Source organism: Crocodylus siamensis, chromosome 10 (assembly GCF_052110815.1).
Source record: "Crocodylus siamensis isolate JL-2025a chromosome 10, ASM5211081v1, whole genome shotgun sequence".
NCBI classification, from domain to species: Eukaryota; Metazoa; Chordata; order Crocodylia; family Crocodylidae; genus Crocodylus; species Crocodylus siamensis.
Window position 1 is genome coordinate 34733509 of NC_143404.1, and position 18525 is coordinate 34752033.

General features: G+C 49.7%; 1 protein-coding gene across 3 annotated transcripts in view; it reads right to left on the reverse strand.

The window, feature by feature from the left end:
• Positions 1-18525, reverse strand: part of STING1 (stimulator of interferon response cGAMP interactor 1) — a 33415-nt gene that overhangs the window by 1784 nt on the left and 13106 nt on the right. Inside the window, exons 2-7 of one of the 3 annotated variants that reach the window (XM_090064684.1) lie at positions 17979-18129; positions 5818-6062; positions 4533-4713; positions 2415-2523; positions 2020-2258; positions 934-1120 (exon numbers count right to left, since the gene is read on the reverse strand). In XM_090064684.1, the coding sequence (XP_089920810.1) occupies positions 934-1120; positions 2020-2258; positions 2415-2523; positions 4533-4713; positions 5818-6062 (961 nt within the window). In that variant the 5' untranslated portion in view covers positions 17979-18129. Of the gene's footprint in view, positions 1-933; positions 1121-2019; positions 2259-2414; positions 2524-4532; positions 4714-5817; positions 6063-17978; positions 18378-18525 lie in introns of all 3 variants that reach the window. The other 2 variants (XM_090064683.1, XM_090064685.1) reach the window with 2 other exon arrangements.

Here is an 18525-nt window from a genome sequence, read left to right on the forward strand (position 1 = left end):
AAAATACAAAATAAAATTTCAAATCAATTTTTGCTTCTGAAAAAATTCATTTTTAATTTTTAAAGGTATTTTCTGAAAAGAAATGTTAAATTTTGAATAGCATTTCCTGGTGAGGATTTTCTTCAGAACTGAAACACATTCCACTATGTTTCAGTTTCAACACGGCGTTTTTCCATTCTTAACATTCTGCAGAAACATTTTCAGCCATCTCTGCTCCAAACTCTCCTGCATTTTTCCACAGGGAGGTACCCATGTGTGTCACACCCACTGTGTTACTTGCCCCCATTGGCTAGAGATACAGTAGTCTGTACTGGATAATACATGGATATTACCCTCTTTGCCAGGGAAGGTTCCTGTATCAAGACCCAGAGGATCCAGGTTTATCTCTAATGTTGGTAACCCATCCAGGAGCACTGCATGATATCCAAAGTTCCCCTCAAGGGCCTGCCTGCCTTTCTGCTGGAAGAAGGGAACAACGTACCTCTGACTGGTATTTTTCAAATCAAGATCATTTTGGCAAAAAAACACCTTATGTAGATGGAAGTTTTTCATTTATTAAAATGAGGTTAGAATAAAACGATTATAGAATACTTAATATTTAGAATATTTTAAAAAATCAGAATAAAACTGGCTTTTTAAATGGTAAAAATAACCACTTTTTAAACTTCTCCTTCCATTGGAAAGACAGGAAACAGGAAGGACATTAAAGAAAGTAGGGAAAAAACCCATTCTAATTTTTAAAAAAATAACTACCCCTTCCTGTCCCAGTCTTGTATGTTCCAGGGCAGGGTGTATAAACAGGCTTCATGCCATAGAGACCAATGAGCATTTTTTAGCTCCTCTGCTACAGAGCAGAGAAAATTAGAGAGCATCAGTGAGACAGTAACCCAGTCCTGCTCTGTGCTCCTGGGGCTGCACCAAGTTCCTGCTCACCTTCATACACAATGAGCCGGTAGGAGCCTGAACACTCCTTGGAGTTCTGCAAGATCTCCTCCAGGGTCCTGTAGAAGAGCTTGGCTTGCTCCAGGCGATCTTCCCGGCTGAAGGCAGCACTTTCGTCATGAGACATTGCAAAGAGGGTCTTTAGCGGGGTGGCATACTCCACAATGCAGTAATTCACCTAGAGGGTTGGGAAAGAGGGAAGAACAAAGACTGTTCTGCAGTCCTAAAGCAATGGCTATGGGGCTTCTTGTTAGAGATCTGCTTGCCAGGCAGCCATTCCCAAGAATGCCCCACCCCTTGGAGCATCTGTCCCCATCCACAGTTCCCAGAGCTCTGTCTAGGAGGAGCTGACCTAGGTTTGTTTTTTTTGGAGGGAGAGGAGGGGGAGGGGGAACTTTTACAAGAACCCCCACACCACAACTCGCTCCCCATTTCACCCTGGCTCTGTCACATTTGTGCCTGCAAGAAGCCCTCCACAACTGCTCTCTGCTTCCTTATGGAAGGGAGGGGCCTACCCTATGCTGGCAGACTAAGTGGGAAACCGATGCTCTTCTCCATGGGAGCAGTAGGGAAGGACAAGCTGGTAAAAGGGGGATCTACCATGGCCCAAGAGCTCCAGAGACACATGGGACAAGGCTGAAGCACTTGAGATGGTTATCAATAGTCTGCCACTGATTGGCTCTGAAACAGGTAGGCCCAGCTGCACTGCATGTCTAGGGGCTTTTGCCTGAAATAACCACTTCCACCAGAACAAGAGAGTGTGCAGCTGGATTCAGTACCTTTAGCGCCAGACGGCATTTTTATAGGATGACACACATGCCACTTTCCCCCTCAACCCACAAGATTTTGTTCTGAACCAACGCTTCAAAGGCTGCTCCCACATCCCTTGGGAATATGGCTACCATACTTTGCTCAATTCTTAATTTTGGAGAAAGCCCAAATCAGAGTCCTGGATGCAATTTTCCCAGTCTTTGGAGGAGTTTAGACCCATAACTAAGCCTCCTGTCTCAGGCCGCTTTTGGCTTGTGCCCTTTCTCCTATGAATCTTCAACCTGAAACATCCTATGGTAGACATACCTTTCTGTCTTCATCTATAACTTCACAGACATTTTGCTTGTACACTCTTCCCTTAGTGCCAGCTTGGTCCAGCCTCAGCTCTGGGAGATCCCTCCAGAAATGGATGTTGCTATCAGCTTTTTGCAGGTCATCATATATCTCACAGTTGAGTGGGATCAGGATGTGCAATTTCCAGGTCTCCTTCCATTTTAGCAAATTGTTATTGGTTCTGTTGAACTTTTCTATTGAAACTTTAAGGCCTTGGAGAAAGAAGGACATTGAGAAGAGGAGACTGAAATGATGATAGAAGCTGTCTGATTGGCTACTCAGCTCCTTGTTATTATATTAAAAAGGAAGTTATTTTATAAAGCAATTTTATTGCTAGATTAGACGGTAACACCGCAAAAACTACTTACGTGGCAGCACTATTTTTAAATAGCCAACATAATAAGACCAGGCTAGTCCACAGGCTACATTGTGGTTGTACTTTTCACAGATTTCAGAAATTTCCACAGCAGTGGGACTCTATGGATTGGAGGCAGAAATGTCATTAAGTTAACAGCTTCACAAGCCAAGTAAGGTTTCATCCCACTCCACCAGCTTCCAGATAGCCCTGTCTCTCTAAATACAGTTGCAAACAAAGCAACTGTGCTTTCCCCTCCAGGGTGACCACATGTCCTGGTTTAGGAGGGACAATCCTGGATTTCAGAGGCAGTCCCAGCTGTCTATTGAGAATTATAATAGGCACCCCAGAAATGCAGAGGTGTGGGGTGCAGTCTGACCAGGAGTTGGAGTGACAGAGTGCCTTGCCCTCACCAACTCATGAGCATGGTGATAATGGGGACGGTGTCCTGGTTGTCCCAGGTGAATGTCCCAGATGTCCCAGATTTCCTTATGGTCAGCCTACTTATAGTGCCCTTCTACAACACCCTGTGACAGAAGGTCTTAAAAGTACTTTGCTTAGCACTCAGCTACTGGCAAGGCAGTTCATTTAGCACCATCTGCCTCATTAACAGATGAGGAACCTGTGAACCAGCCTAGTGATATGGTTTACCCCTGGGCCCACAGCTTGATCAATTCTGATTACAAATACTAGTGATAACCCCTCAATTTATACCCTGCTCAGGCCTACAGCTTAAATAGCACAGCTGGAAGCAGAACTTGACTTAAAATGCTGTGCTTTAGATGCTAAAGCTGAGATGTTCAGACTCACCTAAGGGCCCATTCATCTGCATATGAATTAGGTGTTCTAAGGGCATATTCATTTTTAATGTGTATTGGGTGTTCAAATCCCTTAGTCAGCTCAGATCTTTCTTTCACCAATGCATACTTTTTTGGATCTATATTTCTTATATTGTACCATACTCTTCTCTCCATTTCATTGATTTAATCCAAAGGTTTCATACCAAAACCATGAGAAATACTCTGGGTATACACCAGTGTTTCTGTAAGCCTGCAGCACTCCCATTAATTAACCCTTTGGAGACTGCAGAAACATATACATCTCTGAAGAAGCATTTGCTTGGCTTGCAGGTTTAAAAACACCAGTCTTCTAATGTCACTGGGAGTTCTGCATGTGCCTGAGGACAGTACTGGAACCAAGGGGTATTGTGCTCATTAAAAGCTGGTTGAAACAGATTAGATAGCTGGCTCTCCCACTGGGATGAATGGCAGTATTGGGACAATGAGATCAAATATTAATGAGCTGAACTATCAAGAGGTGTTTTACTGTGTTGTTAGTCCTGAATCAGTTCATCTGGAAATACAGTGGCCTGAGCAGACAGGGCAAATATTAGCCATATGACAAGGACCTGGCCTAGGGATCAGGGAGGACGGTGACCTAGCAGGACAGCTAGCTCGGCCCCTATGTACAGCACCACTCCCTGCAAAGCAGCGCCTAACCCTTTCCCGATGTTAAGGACTAAGGGATAGTTCTTCCATGGAAGTCTCACCTTCTGTAATTGATACTCAGGATATTATTGCTTGTTATTTCTTACATCCCCCACAAACATGTGTAGCACAAGCTGTAATCCAACACAGGTCCCCCTCCATCCCCGCAGTGCTCCATGCTGGGTTCATGCTCAAATTTTATTTTGCTCTGTTCCATCCTACTGCTCCTAGTTCTACTTATAAAAGGACAGTTGGAGCTGAATTGGGGTTAATGGCTCTCACAGTGACATGTACTGATTGACCAGAATGACAAGATAAAAATCAGTGCATTTCCTGTGCACAGAGAGCACAAGATGACCCTGGATGGGTCAGCATCATATGTTTTCATTGAACCTGGGATTTCAGGCCAGCACAGCATACAGCTCTCCTGCCTAAGACGAAGCACTAAGGCTCCTTAGCAGAAAGGGTATAACAACTGCTACTGCAGATTTACACTGTAAGTAACTGCAGAGGGACTAATCTTCCCACAGGGGTAGTGTGGGATACACAGGCAAGGCCTGTGTCAGCTGGGCTTCCTGCAGGGAGTAGAAGGGCTGGTGGGGTGGGGGGGGAGGGGAGGAGAAACTAGGTTGTCCTGCCCTTACTTGAAGCCTGAACGCAATGTTGAGGAGCTGGCAGAGGCATACAAGGGTCAGGCTGAGACAAAGCTGGAGCCTATTCTGCCTGAGCAGGGTCAGGTAGGCGCACCCAGAGATCAGTAGCGGGGGCACATGCCGCTCCACATTCAGGCAGGCGTTCAGCGCCCTCCAGTAACTGCCATAGTACCTGTAGGAAAAAGAACAATGCTATGAAGTCCTGTCCTGCAGGCCTGTAGGCAGAGGCAGCCCAATGTATGGAGCTGCCCTGCCCAATGAGTGAGGGGCCCTGGGCCCTTAAAGAGTGGGCAACAGCTGGTGGGGTAATCCCAAGTGGTGTAGCAGGCAGGGATGTCATTTCTGCCAGTACTGAGGGTCTGTTAGCGAATGCTAATGTCCAAAGGCAATACAACCTTCGCTGTGCAGTGCTTTGCATTGGTGGATGTCCCTTTAAGGGAGATCTGAGAGGTACCACAGCCAAAGCTGACCCGGTGAGCATGGCTCTTTTGCAGTCACAGGGTACAGGATTACTCTCTGAGAGCTGATGGTCCTGGGGGTGAACATGTATTGGTGGGGAGCTGACTACAGCCAGGCCAATGAAAGACAACTTTCTCAAAGGAGCTTTCAGTGCCCCGATGTCACTACAGGGATGGATGATACAGCTTTGACTTGTGACTGAAGTTTTCATGCACTTTCCTGCATGAGTACTGGGGGAAGAGCCACACAGCTACTCCCTCCAGGAAAGAGAGGAAAGAAGAGAGGGATGGGGAGAGAGGAGGACGAGACTGGGTAGAGGGATGTAGGAAATGCTTACAGGCAGGGAGGAGGGGAAATGGCAAACCACCAAACGAGATGAGAGAAGAGCAGTCAGATTACACAGAGAGAGGACAGTATTGAGCTTCAGTAGGCTGGGAGGAATTCAGGTGCCTGAGTGCTAGGAGGCAGCAGGTCAAGAAAAATAAGTACAAAGCAGAGGTCTCCCAGCCTGGCCAAGCGTAGTCAGTGGTGACTTCAGGGAAGTGCTGTTGACAAAGCCTGTGTCTCCTTGCGTTCCAGACTGATGGCTCCTGGTCAGTGAGCAGAATCTTACCCCAGTTGTTTTCCTGCCTAGTGCAGGGGGGCTGGACCTGATGATCTTGCAAGGTCCCTTCCAGCCCCTAACAATCTATGCATCTATGAATCCGTGAACAGGGCACGTGCCTGCATGGCTGGGACTTGCTCACTTATTTCAGGGATCATTTAGAAGTATCCCCCCAAGTGTCTCTCAAGAGAGAAGGGCTGTAAACTCACTCACCTGGATCTGACGTGGCGGATTTCTTCTGAGAAGTAGCAGACCCCTTTGAGCAGTACTCCAATCTGCAGGGCCATGAAGTGGAAGGTGAAGCACTGTGCAGCATGATATATGTTCTCCTCCTTGAGATACAGCACAAACATACAGAGAACTATGCAAATGTAGCTTGTGTACTGAGCCCAATTCTCCCGGGGTTTTGAGATGAGGGGGTGAGCTGGGCCATTGGACCTGTCCACATCATGAGGCATCTGTAGCAAAGAAAAAAACATCTTAGAATTGTAGAGCTGGAAGAACCCTAGGGGACTTCTAGTTCAACCCCCTGCATGAATGCAAATATACTGGAGGCTGCAGGTGTCAGAGAACAGTAGTCAGACCCAGTTCACTCTCCCTTTCAGCATCCACTCACTGTCATTGTGACAGGATACTGGACGAGATGGATTGATGATCTGACCCATCCTTTTCTTGAGAGCCATCAGTGAAAAAGATTCCACAACTTGCCTAGGCATTAACACAAACAGCCAAGAAATATCAAAGAAGGTGGAGCTACTCAACAGCCACTTTTCCTGTCTTCACAGAAAATTTAAAACTGCCAGGCACCTAATAGGGATTATCTGGATAAGAAAGGGGGCAAGCTGAGGAAGGAGATACAAAAGAGATGGTCAAGAGAGCTTTTGTTCTGTCTGAACGAATTCAAGTCAGTAGGGCTGGATGAGCTTCATTCCAGGGTCCTGAAGGAATTGTAGCCCTTGGCAATGATCTCCATGAAGTTATGGATACAGGACTGGAGGGTATGCCCCTCTTTAAAAAAGGGCAAGGAGAAGGACCCAGGGAACTACAGATTGGTTAGCCATACCTCAGTACCTGGGAAGTTACTGGAGCATATCCAAAGGAAGGCCATTTGCAAGCATTTGGAGGAAGAAAGGGTGATTCCAAGCAGCCAGTATGGATTTATGAAAAACAAATCATGTCAAACAAACCTAATTTCCTTCTCTGACAGAGTAACTACTTGGGTTGATGAAGAGAATGCTGTGAATATCATGTATCTGGATTTCAGCAAGGTTTGTGACAAGGTCCCACAAGACCTTCTTATAAACAAATTGGAGAAATGGGTGTTGGAGAAAACTAATACAATGTGGATAGATAACTGGCTCAATAGCTCCAAGCAAAGGGTAATTATTAACAAGTCCATGTCAAAATGGCAGAAGGTTTTGAGTGAAGTCCCACAGGGGTCTGTCCTCAGCTCAGTGCTGTCCAACATTTATTAATGATTTGAATGCTAGCATAGACAGCTTCTTGAGCAAATCTGTGGATGACATGAAATTGGGAACAATTGTGAAAATGTTGAAGGATGCAAGCACAGTTCAGAAGGATCTCGACAGATTGTAAAAACTGGGCTAGAGCTGACAGGATGAACTTCAATGTAGACAAATGCAAGGTGCTACACCTTGGGAGGAATAATCAAAAACACAAATACAAAATGGGTAACACCTGCCTGGATGGCAGCTCTATGGAAAAGGACTTTGGTGCTTTGCTAGACCACAGACTCATTATGAATCTGCAGTGTGATGCAACCACACAAAAGGCAAATTAAGTTTTGGGATGTGTCAACAGAAGCTTTAGGTGCCAAACACAGGAGGGGTTAGTGCCTTCCTACTCAGTGCTTGTTAGGCCTCATCTGGAGTACTGTGTGCAACTGTGGGCTCTGCATCTTAAATAGGAAGGGGAGAAGTTAGGAAAGGTCCAGAGGTGGGTGACAAAGATGATCAAGGGCTTGGAAGGCAAGTCATATGAGGAGAGGCTGAAGGACCTAGGCATGGTTAGCTTGTGGAACAGACTCTTAAAAGGGGACATAATAGCAGTCTTCAAATACTTGAAGGGCTGCCATAAAGAAGGAAAGCACCATTTCTCTTGCTGCAGAGAGGAGGACATGGACCATTGGCTTGCAGTTGCAGCAAAGTAGTTTGGATATCCAGGAAAAAACTTCTTTACTGTGAGAATAGTGAGTCAGTGGAATAGATTGTGTAGGGAAGTTGTGGACACTCCATACTGAAAGTGTTCAAGAAGAAGAGGCCGGACAGCCACTGGTCGGGAATGATCTAGGCATAGCTATGTCTATGTTCTACCATGGGTATTTGTCATGCTTTTGAGCTTTGCTGGTTGCTCCTGCTCCCTCTTTTTTTGCAATATGTGTCAGGGTGTTTTTAAGCTTCCCCAGAGGCATTGTGTGTTGGCTCCAGCTGAGGCTGGGGACTTCAACTGGGGTGTGCTAATTCTCTTGGTAGGAGTAAAGCTTGAGATTCCTGGCTAGAGGGTCTTGCCCCTCCACTCAGGGTCAGACCAATTGCCATATTTGGGGTCAGGAAGGAATTTTATCCCACGATCAGGTTGGTATGGACTGTAGGGGTTTTTGTGATCCTCTATAGCAGGAGTGTGGCCCTCTACACAGGACTTCTTCCACATATAGTAACAATATGTAGAGGCAGGACTTGGGCTGCTGTGGTTTCCTTGCTTTACCTGTTATAGGTCAGGGTGTTGATAGATTCATAGATTTATAGATTGTAGTCAGAAAGGACCCCGAAGGATCATCATGTCCGACTCCCTGCCCGAGGCAGGAAAAGGACCGAGGTTAGACAATCCCAGCCAGGTGCCTATCTAGCCTCCTTTTGAAGACCTCCAAGTTAGGTGATAGTACCACTTCTCTTGACAGCCTGTTCCAGATTCTGGCCACCCTTACTGTGAAAAATTTCTTCCTAATGTCAAACCTGAATCTATTCTCCACTAGGTCTATGTTGTGTCAGAGTTGATGGTAGTCTTAGGTAGAATTTAGATTACGATTGCAGGGGATGGTTTGGATAGGGATGAACCTGCCTTAGGCAAGAAGCTGGACTAGATGACCTTTGAAGGCCCCTTTCAGTCCTACTTCTCTATGACTCTATGGGCACATCTACACAAAATGCTTTACTGTGCAGTAGACTAATTTACTGTACAGTAAAACATCATCATCTACACTTGCAGGCACTTACTGCGAAGTAAATTAGTCTACTGTGTAGTTAGCTTACTACCTAAAAATGCAGGTAGCAAATTAACTGCACAATAATTACTGTGCAGTAGCACATGTGTAAATGCTGATTGGGAGCAAATTTGCTCCCAGTCATCCCCACCGCCAGGAGCTCATCCTAAGGCTAGCCCCAGGGCCATGGGGCTCAGTGCTTCTCCAGCCTCGGGGCTAAGGCAGCTCTTAGCCTGCCCCAACCTGGCCTTTAAAATTCTGCAGTGACCCCAGGACCTGCTGCCTGCCTGTGGCCACTGGGTCCTGTGGCACTGGCTCCGTGCTGGCTGCAGCAGCTTACACAGACCCTGGTGCTGGTCCCTGGGCCAGCCCTGCACCTGTCTGCTGTGCCCTTGTGCTGGAGACACCTGCCAAGGCCTAGAAGCACATGGACTCTCAGCCGCAGCCCCTGAGGCCCATCAAGGGAGCCACATTGGCATCATCCCTGATGCCACACACCGCATCCCAGGGGCACCAACTGGTCCCAGGACAAGACTGAAGATCTTGCGGCACTGTGGGGCAACGCCAAGGTCCACAGCCTGTTTGTCTGGGGGGGGGGCATTCCAACACCCACACCTACAAGGCCCTGGTAGGCCACATGCAAAAGCATGGGCATGACCAGTTGGCGTGACAGTGCCGCATAAAGTTCAAGGCCCTGTGGGCACAGTGGGTCCATGTCACCAACTACAACTACTAGTCAGGGGCTGCCCACAGGACCAGGCCCTTTATGCAGCAGCTGGACCACATCCTTATACCCAGGACCTTGGGCACAGCCAAACTGTATTCTCCAACATGGACAGATGGCCTGTCAGAGCCTCCGCCATGGCCTAACAGTGGTAACGAATCTTCTGTGGCATCAGGGGCATGTCCCAGCATGTTCCCCCACAAACCCTCCTGCCCTGTCCAGCAGTTCTGGCAGCCTCAGCCCGCACCCTCCATGCCAGCTCTAGATGCACTGCCCCACCTAGGAGGACAGCCCAAGGATGGCACCACTCAGTCTGAAAAGCTCCAGCTCCTCCCCAGAGGGGGCCACTGCCCAGCCAGCCAGGCACCACACCACTACACCCCTACACCCCAGGATGCCGGCAGGAGCTTCATGTCGTCGCTGCCGGGGGACACACTTGGGCTACTGGGGATGCCTGCCATGCCCATCCAGGATGCTCTGCAGTGGGAGGAGGGCCCTTTTCCCCCATAGCACACAGGAAGCCAGGAGGTAGCCATGGGCCCCCCCACGTGGAGAAAAACATCAATGTTGGTGGTGATGTCCTTGGCTGTGGGGGGCAGGGACACATAGTGTAGGCACAAGTACCCCTCCAGATGACAGCGCATGTTGCAGGAAAGCAAGGGCTTGCTTGCCGCACCATTGACTATCAGGGCCAGGTTCTCAGTTGTCCCTGAGGCAGCATGGTGGTCATCATCAGCAGGGAGTAGTGGGTCAGGCACCTCTTGGTGCATGCAAACAGCTTGTCACAGCACACTCAGAGCACTCTCACCAGGGGCACACTTGCCCCCTGCCTGCCAGCCTCACCAAGGCATGTGCACCAGTGGCAGCACAGCCAGAGCCCAGGGTGCTGGGTGCCTGTCCCCAGGATCCAGCCCATAAGTGCCTTCACCCACTGCCCCCTATCCTGGGAGGACACACAGAACACAAGGGGAGGGGCACTCTGAAGTGCTTTGGGTTAGGGTACAAGGCAGTCAAGGGGAAAGAGACTTAACGGTGGGAGTCTACTACAGACCTCCCAACCAGGGAGAAGAGCTTGACCAGGAATTCTTGGGTCAGCTCACAGAGGTAGTGAAGGCTAAGGATGTGGGTGTCATGCGGGACCTGAATTTCCCGGACATCTGCTGGGAAGAACAGTCAGCCAGGTCTGAACACTCACATAGGTTCTTGGCCAGAGTGCAGGACCTCCATCTAACCCAGGAGGTGCACAGCCCCACCAGGGGAGACACCTTGTTGGACCTAGTGCTGGCCACAGGTGATGACCTGGTGAGGGGGCTGCGGGTGCGCAACCACCTGGGCGACAGCAATCATTGCCTGCTGGAATTCACCATCCAGCGCAAGGTGGCAAAGGCATGCAGTAAGGCAGCGGCCCTAGATTTTATCAGGGCAGACTTCAACGAGCTAAGGAGGATAGCTGGGGATGCACTGAGGTCCCGGAGTGGAGGGGAGCCAGGTGTGCAAGGAGAGTGGTCGCTCCTTAAGGAGACGATCCTCCAAGCCCAAAGGAAGGTAATCCCAATGAGGATCAAAGGGAGCAGGAGAGCACACAAGCCTCCGTGGCTCACCAAAAGCATCCAGGAATGTCTCCTTGCTAAAAAGGAGGCTTACACCCAATGGAAAGAAGGGGTCATCACCAGGGAGGACTATTCTGCAGTTGCTCGGGGATGTAGGGGGGTAGTTAGGAAGGCCAAGGCAGAGATGGAACTGGGACTAGCTTCCCAGATTAAGGACAATAAGAAGTCCTTTTTTAAATACATAGGAGGTAAAAAGAAGGTCCCGGGTAATGTGGGGCCTTTGCAAGATGCGTTGGGAAACTTGGTCGTCACACCAGACGACAAAGCTAACATGTTTAACGATTTCTTTGCCTCCGTCTTCCTAACTAGGGACCAGAACAGCCACCTCCCTGCTGGGCCCCCCTCGGGCCCTGGGGGAGGCACACCTAGGCCAAGGGATAGCGAGGATTTAGTTAGGGAGCTTCTCGAGGGGTTGGACGTTTTCAAGTCAGCCGGTCCAGATGATCTCCACCCTAGAGTTCTAAAGGAACTGGCCGAGGTCATTGCAAGTCCCCTGGCACGGCTTTACGAGCACTCGTGGTGCTCTGGTGTGGGGCCGGAGGACTGGAAGAGGGCCAACGTAGTTCCCATCTTCAAAAAAGGGAGGAGGGATGACCCGGGAAACTATAGGCCAGTTAGTCTTACCTCGATCCTAGGCAAGCTGTTCAAGAAAATTATTCTGGCACATATCCAGGAGGGGCCAGCAGGGGACTGCATGCTTAGGGGCAACCAACACGGGTTCATCAGTGGCAGGTCCTGTCAGACCAACCTGGTGGCCTTCTACAATCAGATCACCAGATCATTAGATGCAGGGGTAGCAGTGGATATAGTCTTCCTGGACTTCCGGAAAGCTTTTGACACTGTCTCTCACCCCGTTCTCATTAAGAAACTGGGGGACTGTGGTGTCGATGCCCACACAGTCAAATGGTTCGCCAACTGGCTGGAGGGCCGCACCCAGAGGGTGGTATTGGATGGGTCCTTCTCAGCCTGGAGGGATCTGGGCAGTGGGGTTCCTCAGGGCTCGGTCCTCGGGCCCGCACTGTTCAACATCTTCATCAGCGATTTGGATGAGGGGGTAAAAAGCACCCTGTTCAAATTTGCTGATGACACTAAGATGTGGGGGGATGTGGGCACCCTAGAAGGAAGCAACAGGATACAATCAGACCTAGACAGGTTACAAGGGTGGGCGGACGAGAATAGGATGGGTTTCAACACAGACAAGTGCAAGGTGATGCACCTGGGGAGGAACAACCAGCACCATACCTACAGGCTGGGGAACTCCCCTCTTGTCAGCACGGAGGCAGAAAAGGATCTTGGAGTCATCATTGACTCCAAGATGAACATGGGCCGGCAGTGTGGGGAGGCAGTCAGGAAGGCCAACCGTACCTTGTTATGCATCTACAGATGCATCTCGAGCAGGTCCAAAGAGGTGATACTCCTCCTCTATGTGGCACTGGTCAGGCCGCAGCTGGAGTACTGCGTCCAGTTCTGGACGCCACACTTCAAGAGGGATGTGGACAGCATGGAGAGGGTCCAGAGGAGGGCCACTCGCATGATCAGGGGACAGCAGGGCAGGCCCTATGAGGAGAGGCTACAGGACCTGAACCTGTTCAGCCTCCACAAGAGAAGGCTGAGGCGGGATCTTGTGGCCTGTTATAAACTAGTCAGAGGGGACCAGCCGGCATTGGGGGAGTCACTGTTCCCCCGAGCACCACCAGGAGTGACCAGGAATAACAGTCACAAGCTGGCAGAGGGCAGGTTTAGGCTAGATATCAGGAAGCGCTACTTCATGGTCAGAACGGCTAGGATCTGGAACCAACTTCCAGGAGAGGTGGTCCTGGCTCCTACCCTGGGGGTTTTTAAGAGGAGGTTAGATGAACATCTTGCTGGGGTCGTTTGACCCCAGTACTCTTTCCTGCCCTGGCAGGGGGTTGGACTAGATGATCTGTTCAGGTGCCTTCCGACCCTATAAACTATGAAACGATGAAACAATGTTCATAGTTTGCATGGGGAAGAGGGTGCTTTATTGATGGTTGGTTGTGGGATCTGGTGTTTGAGAGGGTAGGAGGGGCTATGTAATTCAGGAGGGAGGGAGGGCTGGAGGGGGACTTCTTGTGGAAGAAAATAAAGTGCTTTGTAGAAAACTGTCCAAAGTGAGTATGTTGCTGGGGGTGCAAAGTGGCTAGATAGCCTACAGAGGGGGTGCAGAAGCAGGTGGTCTGCCAGTGCCTCTTGCATATGGTGCTCTGGCCCCCACTCTCAGGCAGGTCTGGGGCTTCAAGGGTGCGGGAGGTGGAGCCGGGGAGTGCCATCGCTGCTGCCACAGCTGGAGCTTCTGCTGCCAGGCATCCTCTGCCCACTGTCTCCTCCGCCCAGGCCTCACAGAAGAGCTCACTCTGGGCCTCACAGATTTTATGCAGCACGCAGGCTGCAACAATAACCCAAGGGATGTTGGCTTCCATGACCTTGCGACGGGCAGTGCGGGTGCACCAGCATCCCTTCAGGTGGTGCCCGAAGGCACACTCCACTAGTGCACAGGCCTGGCTGCAGGCAGCTGTGGCTGGAGCCTCCAGCTCCCTCTTGCTGCTGCAGGGGGGCAGAGAAGGAGCAGCTCCTAACTGCTGGCTGCATGGAATCATACAACTGTAAAACCAGAAGGGACTTGTAGGATCATGAAGCCCGGTCCCCTGCTGTGGGCAGGAAGTTATTGGGCTTAGACAAGCTCAGCAAGGTGCCTGTCCAACCTCTTGAACACCTCCAGTGATGGTGACTGCACGACCTCTGGTGGGAGCGTGTTCCAGATTCTAGCAACCCCTATGGAGAAAAAAGTTCTTCCTTATGTCTAGCCTGAATTTGCCCTCTATAAGCTTATGTCTGTTTGTCCATGTCCTGCCTCAAGTGTCCTCCTGAAGAGTTGTTTCCCCAGATCTTTGTGTTCTTCCCCGATGTACTTGTAGGCCACCTCTCAGACTTCAGGACACCTCTGACTTCACTTACTCAGGCTGAACAGGTCCAACTCCCTGTCTCTCCTCATAGGGCTCATCTTCCAGGCCTTTGACCATATGGATGGCCCCTTCTTCTACCCTCTCGAGCTCATCCATGTCCCTCTTGAACTGCAGTGCCCAGAACTGGACACAGTACTCCAGCTGAGACCTCACCAGTGCCAAATACAGAGGAAGGAGCACTTTCCTTGTTCTAGTGGACACACATTGGTTAATGCATGCCAGAGCTCTATTTGCTTTCCTAGAGACCTCATTGCACTGCTGGCTCATATTCATCTTCTGGTCTATCGTAACTCCCAGATCTCGCTCAGATTATGTGCCAGCCAGTGGGCCACCACCTATCATGTAGTTGTGGTGAGGTTTCTTCCTACTTAAGTGAAGGACTTTGTATGTATGCATGTTAAATCTCTTCTGATTCTGCTTTGCCCAAGAGTCCAGCTTGTTGAGGTCTTCCTGGATCCTAGCCCCTTCCTCCAGTGTTCCTGCGTTACCCCACAGTTTGGTGTAATCTGCAAACTTAATAATTGACCTTTCCACCCCCTCATCCAGATCATTGATTAATATATTAAAGAGCCTGGGTCCAAGCACAGATCCCTGGGGGACACCACTGGAGACAGCCTTCCAGGATGAGGCCAGCCCATCAATTACCACCCGCTGGCAGCGGCCTCTAAGCCAACTGTCTACCCACCTCTCTGAGGACTAGTCAAGTCTAGCACCCTCAAGTTTGTCTGAGAGAAACCCATGGGAAACCGAATCTTTACTGAAGTCTAAGTAGATCACATCCACCACGTGTTCCTTGTCCAGATGTCTAGTTACATGGTCATAGAAGGACACAATCTTTGTCAAGCATAATCTACCCTCAACAAAGCCGTGCTGATTGGCTCTTAACACCCTGCTCATTTCCAGCTTGCAAATGATGGCCTACTTAATAAGTTTTTCAAAAAATTTACCTACAACCAACGTCAGACTGACCAGCCTGTAGTTTGCAGGGTCATCTCTCTTTCCTTTTTTGAAAATGGGCACCACATTGGCCCTCTTCCAATCATCTGAGACCACTCCCAAGTTCCACAACTCTTCGAACAACTTGGCCAGTGGTGCTGCTGTTAGCTCAGCCAATTCTTTCAGGACTCTTGGGTGCAGGTTGTCAGGCCCCGCAGACTTGAAGACATCCAAGTGCTGCAGGACATCCCTCACCTGTTCAGGATCGATTCTGTGTAGTTTGTTGTCTTCCCTATGCTCCTCAGGCCTCTGATCAGGCATGTGTAGATGCCTGCCCAGGGCTGGTTTACTGTGTAGTAAATTACTGCACCATAAACCCAAATAGCATTAACTGCACATGTAGACATGCTCTATGAGTCACAGCCTTGCTTTATAGCAATTGCTAAAGTACGTGGTGGACAGGCAAAGTGACAGGCACAAGGCAGCCTTGCACATCCAGCGCTCACTGAAGAACCTAGGGCATTTTACAAAATACAGACCTTCCTACAGTGCAGGGATACAGCAGCCACCTATGGTGTGGTTTTGCCTGGGTGCCAAGTCATGGATCTGCAGTGGCTCTTTCCAGTGGACAGGGTTCATGCAAGTGGACAGGAGGAAGCAACAGAGGCACTTTCAATCAGACTTTACAAAGAGCACCTCCATGGCTCCAGTCCCTGCATGGGATTGGGTATGAAATCAGGTGGCTGCTATTATGCCCTGGACTGAATGGACAGACTGCACCTTCCAGATGTGTTGTATCCAGACCATTCACAGGTCCCCTGGACAAAGTGGTCTTATTCAGGCTTCTCCCCAAGACCAGAATTTTTGCCCTAAGTAGATTCTATGAGGTGGTATCCATTTTCCTCACAAGGGAGAAGAATTTGGCCCTTGAAATGCAAAGTGCAGCCTTTGCGAATCTGGCTGTGAAGCTTTAGCCAGAGAGTAAAGCCCCTCCTAGAGCAGCTCTTTACAAGTCAAGTGATCTTCTATTACTGCAATGAGTGAAGGACAGTACAGAGTTTTTTGTCCAGTAGTGGAAATCAAAAGGTACCTAGCAAAGGTACCTTTGCAGCATCCTGATTCTGGGGCTAAGCACTAGGCCAGACCCAAGTCACAACTCAGAGCAGCCCTAAGGCTGATCTAAGTTGTGTTGGCTGCCAAGAGCCCTAAGGAACTGGCCTGGTAACTGGGGATTCTCAAGACACAGGCCCATGCCAGCCACAGTCATTTCCCCTAAGTGTGCACCAAGGGCAAGGTGGGGAGCTGGCCTACAGTTGCTTGTATTTTCTCTATACCAGGGACTCCCCTTACAGAAGAGGAACTTTACTGGGAAACAAATCAATGAGGAATGACATCGTAGTCCTCAAGTGCTCCAAACACTGGGTTTTTCCCTGATCTGCACAAGCCTACCTTCAGAGCTGTACAGGGAGGCAGCAGTCTGGCCTAACCTAATTGAGGAGTTCCTGGAAAGGCCCCATGTGTAATCTCAACACGAGCTACAGAGGCATGGGCCCCTGGTGCCTCCTGAGTCTGGGGAGGCACCCGCAGAAGCTGGCATCGGTGGCGGGGACGGGGCTGGTGAGCACTTGCAGAAGTTGCTGGCGGTACCAGCAGTGGGGATGGCCCTGTCGGGGGGGCGTGTGCCCCCACCCCCCCATATCCCCCTTACCAGTCACCTATGTACAGAGGGAATAAAATACAGACCATGCTTCTGATCCACACAGAGCACCCCATGGAGGTTTTTATTCAGCAAATTAAGAAAAAAAAAAGACTTTTTCTACGGCTTTGCTTTCATCAGATAGGGGGAGAGGGGTGTCAGAGCCCCTTTCAATTTTTAGTGCATTCACCACCCTAGCACCTCTGCACAGATGGCAAGGCTTTTGTAACTGCTCAGATGAGAACTGGAGGTAGAGAAAGGCTAAGTGATTTGCCCAGGTTGATATACGGAGTCAGTGGCAGAACAGGGACTTGAATTAAGGGCTCCTGTGTCTCCAGCCAACAACTTAACCCCCCCACCCCCTTTTTTCCCTCCTTTAAGATAGACTAGCACACACCTTGCAGCTCTGGCCCTGAACAGCTGTACTGCATCTATCTGAGAGTTCTGTGCTGGTGCCCATCACAGCAGTACCCCAGGGCCGGCCTCATTAGATTAGCAATGGCAAGACCTTAAGCAGACTTCATGGAGCAACTGGCTGGTGCCCTGCTCACTTTCTGTTCCCCAGATATGCTACTGGTGGCTGCACGCAGCAACCTACGACTGTGACTGCCAGCAGGTTAGTGCAGGGGACCCATGTCACTGAGGAAGGTCCCACCCACATAGTTGGCCAGGCTGCAGGTGAGAGCTTCCCGTGGACGCTCACTCTCCTGTTAAACTGCCTCAAATAAAAAAGCTTGATCTCCGCCGCCATGTAATCGTCTCTGGCTTTGAGAGGTTTCTGTGTGAAATCTCTTCCTCTTGTGGTTCAGCTCCATTTAGGCAGAAGTCCAGCAGCCATGGTATCTGTGGTGCTGGGGGCAGGGGGATTGGCAGGCTGCTGCTGGGGTTGTCATACTTTTATCAGCAGAGCTGCTAAAGTCCAGGGACTCGCACAGCCACTTCCTGTGTAGTGAATGTATGCACAAGCCACCCCCAAACTCTACCTCTGCTTGCTCAGAGCCAATAAGGAAAGGGGGTCAGATACCCTTGGTGGTTTCTTCTAGGTCGCGGGTTGAGAACCCAGAACACAGCTGCCTCCACCCCCAAACACAGACAATGGGCACTTGAGTCTGAGCCCCTCCACCAGCATTTGTTTTACTCTACTTGCTAGCCCACTTCTGTGATGTGTCCAGTGGACATGTCCTACCCCGCCCCGTGCACTCACCTGTACAATTTGCTGTCCGTAGTTACAGGAGCTACTTGAATCACAGCCACTCTGGAAAATGAAGCCAGACAACTGCAGCCTCACTCGGTGCCTCAAGACAAGTCAAATTTCCGCACAAAACTATCACCCAGGGTGGTGTTTATTGTAGTTCCTGCAGCAACACCACAACAGCACAGTGAAACTGAAACAAGCTGACAGTATCTGCAACAGTTGGCCCCATGCTAGAGAATCTCACACTTGGGAGTCCTGCAGGAAGCATGCAGCCTGGGATTTTGTGCAAGCTGCAGAGCAGAGGAGGAGCTTGAGATACTTGTAGCACAGAAGCTATTGCAGAGGCACTGCCATTCCTAAGAGTACCTTCATCTCAGCCACCTCCCCGAGTATAAGGATGTTTGTTCCCTGGAAAAATAAAGGAAGCAGAATGTGCTGCCAACTGTGGAAATCATTAGCATTTTAGAGTTGAACATCAGGAAGGACCCCTTCCCTCCGCCAAAAAAAAATAACAACAAAAAACAACAACCAAAAAAGCAACCAAAAAACCCCCAAA